Source organism: Pygoscelis adeliae, unplaced genomic scaffold, assembly GCF_000699105.1.
Source record: "Pygoscelis adeliae isolate BGI_AS28 unplaced genomic scaffold, ASM69910v1 Scaffold232, whole genome shotgun sequence".
In the NCBI taxonomy this organism is placed as follows: domain Eukaryota; kingdom Metazoa; phylum Chordata; class Aves; order Sphenisciformes; family Spheniscidae; genus Pygoscelis; species Pygoscelis adeliae.
The window spans coordinates 255,991-265,255 of NW_008824473.1; the positions used below are offsets into that span (position 1 = coordinate 255,991).

A 9,265-nucleotide genomic window follows, 5' to 3' on the forward strand; every position below is an offset into this window, starting at 1 on the left:
CCCCCCCAAATTTCTGCAAGGTCTTTGATATGCCTTGTTAAATCCAACTACTAGCTTGTTTCATAATGTAACAACGGGCATAACCAGCCATGTTTTGAAATTGCTCCTGTGTGGTATCATGCTGGAATTGAAAGTAAATACCATTCTTTCACTGAAGAATTTTATAAAGAACAAAATTCAGCAAACTGAAAACCATCATGAGAGCTGCTGAAGTTTCTTTCCATTCTATGGGTTTTCTCTGCTTAAATAAATTCAGTAAAAGTCTCTGCAACAACTTGGCATGATTCCCCTTTTTTTAGGAAGAAGAGTTAAAGAAAGCCATTTTGGTGGTGTTTGCAAATAAGCAGGACATGGAACAGGCCATGACTCCCACAGAAATGGCAAACGCACTTGGCTTACCGGCTTTGAAGGACCGAAAATGGCAGATATTCAAAACTTCTGCAACTAAAGGCACAGGGCTTGATGAAGCAATGGAATGGTGAGTAACAGTCTAATCATGCTAGCTTCATTAGAAAAATATCTTTTACCTTTTTTTTTGAAGACTGGATCTGTGGAAAGGCTGTCTGACGTAAGAGACAGGAGTCCACATTAGAAGAAAAGAGTAGCTTCCTCCTGAAAGTATTTCAACATCATTGAAATGACTTTTCAGTAAACTGACTTAACCTTTTTCCTAGGTTGGTGGAGGCCTTGAAGAGCAGGCAGTGATACAAAGCTGACCATTGCAAAGAAGCTTCAGCTCTATCCAACATCCCTCTTTCTGCAGTCAAGAATTTTCAGGCCACAAATACTTGTAAATAGGACGGATTTGAGTTTGACTCCTGTAATGTGGGTCCCTCTCTTGAATTGTAAAACTGAACCAAGTGAATGTCTGTGTACGTTTCAATATTCCATTTCTTTCTTTCTGTTTAAAGGATGTACTTATGTTAATTTGTATGAAAGTCTTTCTTAGGGGCTGGGAAAGGGTTTTTTTTGTCCAGCCCCCCCCCCCGGTGGTTTTAAGTTTGAGTGGCTACTATATTCGTGTAATTAAAACACTAATAAAATCTGGAACTGTCAGCTGCACTCATAGGCGTGTTGCTTGCTAGAGGCTGCTGGCTTACAGAAGCAAGTCCAGCTGCTGCCAGTTCTGACAGCCACGTAGCTGAACGTTTAAAGACACCTCCTTAAGCTGATGTTATTCAGAATCTGTCAGTGTAGATATGATGTTACAATAAAGTACAGCAACAGAGATAAATACTGTACCTCTAGCTGCTAACGTAGCATTGGTTTTCTGAAAGGAAAATAAACATCTTCAATAGCCACCTACTGCCCTGATGGGCCAGGGCCGTAATTTGAATTTAACTTCCATCTTCATCAGCTGTTATTCCCATACTCAGCTTAGCCAGAAATGACGGTTATGTTGCTCAGTATAGCTGCAGAAATTGAAGACAAATCGAAGTTGGGAGGCGGATTGTTTTCTCTCTAAGAGCTAGGAGGTTCACAGGCATGAACGCGGTCATCACATAACCCCTCTTTTAAAAATGAAGTAAAATTTAATATAAAAAATCATGGTGGTTGTCCATTCAACTGTACGTGCTCTGGTAAATATACAGGTTTGGAAAAAAATTGAAAAGCTTTTATTTAAGATCCTAGATGAAAAAAAGGACATGAAAAAATATGAATAAATACAATTAAAATAATATGTAAATACTTTTTTTTTTAAACAGTAATTAGTTCTTTAGCTTGAAATTACTTTTTATAAATTAATCCTCCAGGAAGGAAAAGCCTTTTCATTCCACCATTGCTAGATCTTTCAGTGCATGACTTCGAGGTCTCTTGGCCTTGTAGGTAGGGCGCAGGAATTCTATTTTTCTCTTCCTGGTTTCTGCTTTATTCTTATGTCTCTTCAGCTTCCTCCTTGCAGCAATGTCGGGGTTTGCTACAGTCTAGTGAAAAACAAGACGTTTGTTTAGTTACAACTAACAACTGTCCCTGTAAACATCAGGTACTTCCTAAGAAACTGGTGACTGGTAAGACAACGCGCGGGTTTTCTTAGGCTCCTCCAAACTGGGGGTATTCCGGCTGCTCTGCCCAGGCTTACCGCTGCTCTGCAGGTAAGCGGGAAAGCACAGCATCGCTGTCAGCCAGAACCTGCCCGAGAGGCTGATCTTACACAGTTTCTTGTGAAGTTTCAGAAACAAAACAATGAAACTGTCCCAATTCAGGATGAAGTTCTTCCTCAAACTCACCTCCCCGGTCAGCTCTCAAGCCTTCAGAGAAACCCTATTTCTTTTTTCCAGAAGAGAAAGCAGAATCTTACCTGCAAAGCCCTCTGCTTTTTCCTCATCGCTCTCTTCTGATTGGCCTGTTTCTGCACAGATGAAAAGGCAAGCGAAAAAGCCTCCAGTCCAACTAACTTCTTGAGCAGTTCTATGATTTCTTGCGAAAGGTTCTTCAGTGTTGGATCTAATGAAACAAAATTAACTTGCTTAACCTTTTCAGCACATGGAATGAAAGCCAAGAGCCCAGTAAGGATTCCTCTTTCTTTACTAGCAGATGACTGTACTGATTCATCTTGCCCGATACACTGTAGAGACCAGAGCAAAGGCGCTTGTGGAATCTGCTGGTTCTTCACCAGCTTTCCCAGAGGACCCCAACTGGCTCCTCACACAGGCAAACAAAAAACTAATGCTTCTGGAGAAGCAAAAAATTTTTTCAGAAGGATAATGGCATCCCAGAGGTTATTAAAAGTGCCACCAGGGCTCTTTTGAAATAGGCTTGGTTGGACATAGAGATGATTCCACCCACAGTCAGCATCTGTCCTGTTCGCGCAGTAAGGGCTCGCTTAATGGTTAGGATCACTAGCTAGTTACAATGTGTTAACTACAATCACTGAAAAAAAAGCTACTGAGGGGGGAAGGCTACAAAAGAGATGCTAAGGGAAAACAGAGCAGGGCAAATGTTCCCCTCAGTCTTCCAACAGATCCCTCTTCCAAGTGCTTGTATGGCCTCCAGAGAAGCTTGTGTAAGCTGCTTGCCTCCACAACACCCTTCAGTGACAAGTTCCCTGGGACTACGCCCCCTATCATGTGAAAAACCATCTCTGCAGTTACTCTGAAAAATCATTTGAAGGCCCCTGGTTCTTCTGCTGGCAGAGAAAGCAAAAAGTCAATCTTTATCCACTCACGATACTGTCAATTTCTACCATATCTTTTCCAAGTCTCTTACTTGCTTAGCTAAGAAAAAATGGTAGCCAAGGCAGCTGTTCCTTACCTAGAACACTGTTACTGCCCTCCTCCAAGTTTTTTCAGTTCTTTTGTATCCTTTGAGATGTGGGGATCCAGTGCTGCACACTGAATTTTCATGGCATATACAAACCACAGATTTAGACCAAGAGAACTCTTTTGGTTTGTTGCCTGTTCTTTCCCTGACACTGGATTTTGCTTGACTTAACACATTTTCATGAACTATCTAAACACCAGTGTCTTGTTCTTAAGCCAAGAGTCTCTTGTGTTAAATGGGAAGTTGGTTTGTCTTTCCCCCACCAGGCATGACTTATTATCTTTTAAACAAACATGAATCTCCAGGGAGAAACAAGCGTTGCTGCTCAGGTAGTATCCAGCAGGTCAGGGTGCCCTGGACTCATTCAGGAGGAAGGGAGAAGTTCTGTGCACAGTTCAATAGGTGCACGCCTGCCTGCACACACCGTGTGCTGCATTCCCCTAGCAGACAGCTCTCTTCCCCTGCCTGCAAAGGTTACTTTCTTTCAGCCACTGTGCACACGTGGCGTGCCTTAAAGGTCATTTTCTCTACTTCAAAAGGGGGAGAGCTTGGGGAAAACATCAAGCAATCGCCAAACTGGCAATTCCAACTTGTACAGTCCCTTGCTCTACAGTAACGCAAGCTGCCATAAAACACACCCTGTTTTACATTAAAACTGAAACACACTTTTAACCATAGGGCGTGGATCTTCATGCCCCTAAGCCTCACAGCAGATCTAACGTGGCAATTCAAAAAGAACGGCACTTAGCAACAGCCTTGTTCTGGCTTCCTTAACACCCGCACTCTGTTCCTCTCCTGAGCAAGGACTCCATGAGTCTTGCCACCATGAGTCCACCCTTCATTACTACACTTTTTCCGCTACATCACATGCTCAAGCTTTACCCACTTGTATGTAGGAGCCTGCCTAACTTTAGTCCAGTCTTTTTTCTTTGTCAACATGTAGATTTTTGTTCCAGCTGTCAAACACTTTCCTCCTTTCCTGGTATTTTGGTTAGACTGCAAGTAGGTGAAATTCACTGATTATGGCATCTATGCCTCAACAGACAAAAGGAGTGACAGGCGGTGTTTGTGCCGAGGCACAGCTCTGACACACACCCCTCTTTGCTAGTCTTTGTGAGGGAAATCACTTACCTTGCTCTGCATAGGTGCTGTTCAGCTCCCTGTACAGAGGGGTGAGAATTGTTGGAAGGTACGGCTTGATCCTGTCTTTCCCGAGATCCACTGAGATTGCTCCCAGGAACTTAAAGATGCAGCTTCTCTGAAAATGAGCGTTTGGGACACGAAGTAAGGTTGGAAGGCAACTGCTGAACTGAACTGCTGCAAGAGGGCTGTGCATCACTGTTCAGCGTATAAGGCTTTGTTTCAGACATGCTAGTCAGAAACTCACTGCTGTTACAAAGTCTTACTGCAGCCAAGTACAGCCTTTAGATAAGACACAACCCCATGGGATCTGTAAACGTGTGAGCTGCGTCTTCACCGGGTCAGCAGCTGGTAACACTTTGAACGACAGGCTTGTTCTCACTGTCCTGAGGCAGCTGAAGACATGAAAGCTCAGCCTCTGTAACTCCACACCACGGGGAACCACGGTGCTTCTCCTGAAGCTCTCCCACACCCTCCCCTTCTCCTAGCAAGTAACTCCACACTGCCGTTCCCCTGCCTGCATAAACCTAGCATGCTTGGGCTTTCAAAGGCAGTGCTCTGTCCCCTTCAGTTTGGTGCCTTTGGCCTTCCCACCCTCCCACCACCCCACACGAGGGCTGGAAGCAACAGCAAGGAGAAGCAGACTGGCACAAGCCTTTCCTAAGAATCCCGAACTGAAATGCTTGTTGTTTCTTTGGCACCTACTAATCCTCGCTTCAGCACCAGCTCCCAGCACCCTCTACAGCTGGTCCCCTGGAAGCAAAGAGCCAGAGCAACACTCTCCTGTGCAAGTGCCCACCACATCAAAAGCAGTTGGTCTAACCCTGTTCTTACCTTTAAAGGGACCTTAGGGGAATATGCTGCTTCTCGCTTTGCCATGAGAGAGAGCTTCTTCATTAACCATAGCAATGTGGCTGGCTGGCCTTTCTCTTCTGTGTCCTCTCTTCCTCCCTCTCCTTGAGCAGAAATGTCTTTCTCTTCCTCATCTTCTGAGGCCTCCTGCCCTTCCACTTCACAGCCAAGTTCTCCTTCAGCCTCTTTACCTTCTTCTAAGGCAGGGGCTAGCAAGTAAACAACTTTTGCCACAAAAAGCAAATTCTTTATAACCTGAAGTATAAAAACAGAGTAGTCAGTCACTGTGGGTTCCCCCAGTGTCAGCACCAGCAGTGCCCAGGGTACGCAAGAGCCAACGCTAGATCTGAAAGAAGAACTGGCCAACCCAGGAGGCTGTAATGGGTTCACCACCTGCATGTTGCTCCTAACAGGAAGGCCCACCTCCATATCCTCCTGCAGTTTGGGAGAGTCTTTCCCCATGAGCTACTGTGCCTTTTGGGCTTCAGCACTTCCTGAGGCAGGGCTGCTCCTTTTGTCTTCTCCACCTCTGGCAGCCCCTGGCTCTCCACAAGGAAATCTCTGACCAGGTTCACAATGGACTCAGACCTTCAAGCAACAGCATAAGGCTGGACTAAACACTCCCAGCAGACAGCCAGGGCTCCAGTGCAGCTGCAGGGAACCGGCACCAGGGATCTGGATGCCTGCTCCAGGATGTGGTTGCCCAACCTGCTCCAGTCTGGGCTGCAGAGCCAGACTCTCCCCAATGGAGGGCCAGACAGAAGGGACCCCAGTCCTGCCCTGCATGGTGCCTCCCCTTTCTGTCCCTGCCACCCCTCAGCCCTTCCAGCAGGCTGACGCCACAAGGGGGACTTCCCTGGGCCCCTCTGCGACACACACCCACTCAGATGCCCCTGCACTGTGTATCTGCGCTGAGCCACCACCAGCCAGCAGCGCTGCTGTCCTGACTAGGACGCAACACTCCCTCATGGGCCAGGGCCTGCTCTGTGCCCTCCTGCAGCCCCAGACCTGCTCCTGCTCTTACCTGCTCTCCTAGAGACAGGTCCAGGAACTTGGACTGCAGCTGATGGCAGAATGCAAACATGAGTTCCTTCATCTGGGGAGAGGAAAAAGGAGAAGGGAATTACTCCACGAAAGGGAGCCAGTAGCAGAAACTCAAAGCAGCAATCACCAGAGGTGGTTCCCACGGGAGGCCAAGGGATCGGCTCAGCACAACCTCTGCCTGCATCTTGCAGCCTAGAGGGGAATCTTTGTGCTGCTGAGAATAAGACCCCAGAGAAGCCCCCTCCCAGCAGCAGAGACACCTCCTCAAATGCTTTAAGTGATCAGGATTAGGCAGCAGACAAGCAACTAAAAGAGAAATGTGCATGCCAAACTATAACACTTATTTTTATGTCCCAGCAGGGAATGGGCATGGGCAGGGGGGAAGGAGTAGTACGGACATCATTACCTTTTTGTCCAATTCAGCAGTCAGGAAGACTGTGGATGCAGACAGCTCTGCTGATGTCTTTTTCCTCTTCCCTGCCTTTCTTTCCCTCCACTTGTTGACAAGATCTTCTGGCTTGTAAGATGCAAACAACAAGCCAAAGATCTCAGTAGCTGTCAGCCAGACCCAGCTGTGAGGATACCACAGGTGAGACTGGACATGACCTGGGGGAAAGAAAACCTCTTTCAGCACAGGAGCTGGTCCAGTGAGAGCAGAAAAAGAACCGGGTCCCTCCAAGAATTACCACAGCACATGCTACAATAAAAAGGTGAAGGAAATGAACTGCTCAGAACAATCAAAGACTTCCTAGCAATTCTATCCAGCCAAAGTAGAGAGCGGCAAAAACCTACAGGTAGCCAAATGTCCCCACGGTGAGAGGGGGAACAGGCTTGTGTCAGGCGTTCTTGATTGTACCCACAGCACTTCCAAACATCCGAAGATGGGGCCATTGCTGGAAAGTGATGGCAACCAGGTAGGAAAAGTGGGCACGGCACAAAAAGACACTTGCTCCAATCCCGGCTGACAAGTTATGTTTCTGCAGCAACTATGGTCCCCTCAGGGACTCAGTGCCACAGCTCATCTGCCCATGATGTCTGGGCACTGGCTGCTGTGAGACTTGGATGAGCTGGCCCTGCTGCAGATGGTCAGATCGAACCCCTGGATAGAGGCTGAGGATGCTTCAGAGAAGAGATTGAGTTGCCCTCTTGTCTCACCTCTGTCCAAGCTGCGCATCACTAAGCAGTCCAGGATTTACAAGGGTTATCTCGTATCGCATTAAAGGCACCTGGCAGGCTGAACTCTTCAAAGACATTAACCAGCCAGACCCAAGGCCTTCTGATAGCAGCAAATGAAGCAATTAAAAACAAGGCAACAAAATGCTAATAAGCCAGCCTGACATTGTACAATCTCACTCGTAGGGAAATTGCTTGAATCAAATAACCTCCAGGCCTTAACAACCTGGCAGACACAGAGTATTTACAGCACTATCACCATGTGTCATTACTTGCTGGCTGATTTGTATGATCTCATCAAGAAAATATCATCTTCCCAGAAGAACCGAACATTTTCATCCAAGAGGATGCAATTATGGTCAAACATGCAGTAGTTTGCAACTCTATGCTCCTAGGATAATAGAAAATACTTCCCAGCAACCGAGACAGAGGGCGTGTTGTTTTCATCAACCATGTAACCTTTTCCATTAACATCTTCTCTTTCACTGCCCAGTAACTGCCACGTATTAGCATTCTGCAGCATGCAAACATTGTATGACAAAGTTCAGTTGTTTCTATTAGGCTGTGAAAAACCACACAGCACACAAAGAATCTTCCTTGTAACACAGCCGTAATAATTCTTGATACTTACCCCAGATATTGCTCACAACATCACTGTTCTTGGTTAACTGAATGAAGCGGCACTCTGTGATTAGCTTTGTTACCAGCACAAGAAAGCTGAATAGCAGCCTATCTGCAGCCTTCTCCTCCTCCTCTTCAGTTATCTAATAAAATCAGCAAGTCAAGAAAGATGCTTACGAGAACCTGAAGACAGTGCTTATTTACCCTACTAGATAAATTTCAGATCAGCCCTGCAAAGAAACAGAAGACTGACTTGTACCCAATTCCCAAAATAAACAGAAGAGAACCAACTCCCCTAAAGCATTTCCTCTGGAGACTGATCCTCTGCAGGAGAGATTATTACTATGATCATTCTTGGTTTTTTATACAGATGTTACTGTAACAAACTCTTAGGTTTCTAAATGCAAGCAATTACACACACAATGTATATCATTTATGTCTATATATGTATTTGTGCACATTTGATTCTCATTGTTAGAGCCAAGCTGAGCTCAGATTTGCCTGTGTCACCTGGGAAGCCCCACGTTGTTATGACAACACTGCGTGCACTGTGTTTTACTAAATCACCTTCAGGTCCTCACCCTGCCTGCAATCACCAGCTGGCTTGATATAACTAGTCAGTGCTTCATCTACATGTCACAGCACAGGGGATGATTACACTGAATTTCTCCTCACTGCAGGTATTTTATTTTCATCTCTTGTCAATTTACATACCCTGAGGCTCTTCTCTCTTGTTCAGCATGTTGCCCTTGCACATTAGTAACATACATGGCCACTCCCCAGGCACAGTGACTGGGATCCCTTTGGATTATCACATGCCAAGCAGAATTTGAGGCAGCCTTGTTATTCTGAGTTAATCACATGCACTAAAGAGATTTTCCGTAAAACAAAACCGTGGTCTGAAGTACAGGAAGGGAACTCCTTTGAAGACAGTCACAAGCAATGCACTCCTGACCTTCCACGCTTACACAAATCTCTGCAGCTAGCAGACACATTTCCAAGTTAAACGGATGTTGTCAGTGTGATCGTCAGGCTGTTTTCCAACTAAACAGATTCTAACCCATCCCAGTGCTACCCGTGCACCCTGCCATTCTCTCTGATGGTGGTTTTTAGAACTCCACTTTAAACAAAGAAACAGAAGTCCCTCCTCTCCTGCCACCACCACAGGAAAGAC

At 45.9% G+C, this 9,265-nt stretch overlaps 2 protein-coding genes across 2 annotated transcripts in view; one reads left to right on the forward strand and one right to left on the reverse strand.

Moving 5' to 3' along the window:
- ARL1 (ADP-ribosylation factor-like 1) overlaps positions 1-1,060 on the forward strand; it is a 4,397-nt gene extending 3,337 nt beyond the window's left edge. The window contains exons 4-5 of the mRNA XM_009321293.1: positions 300-478; positions 675-1,060. Coding sequence (XP_009319568.1) covers positions 300-478; positions 675-705 — 210 coding nt within the window. The 3' untranslated portion in view covers positions 706-1,060. The remainder of the gene's footprint in view (positions 1-299; positions 479-674) is intronic.
- Positions 1,061-1,512: 452 nt separating this feature from the next.
- Positions 1,513-9,265, reverse strand: part of UTP20 (UTP20, small subunit (SSU) processome component, homolog (yeast)) — a 68,622-nt gene continuing 60,869 nt past the window's right edge. Inside the window, 7 exon segments of the mRNA XM_009321338.1 lie at positions 1,513-1,925; positions 2,300-2,445; positions 4,393-4,519; positions 5,236-5,508; positions 6,278-6,349; positions 6,704-6,903; positions 8,102-8,234. Of these exon segments, the coding sequence (XP_009319613.1) occupies positions 1,770-1,925; positions 2,300-2,445; positions 4,393-4,519; positions 5,236-5,508; positions 6,278-6,349; positions 6,704-6,903; positions 8,102-8,234 (1,107 nt within the window). The 3' untranslated portion in view covers positions 1,513-1,769.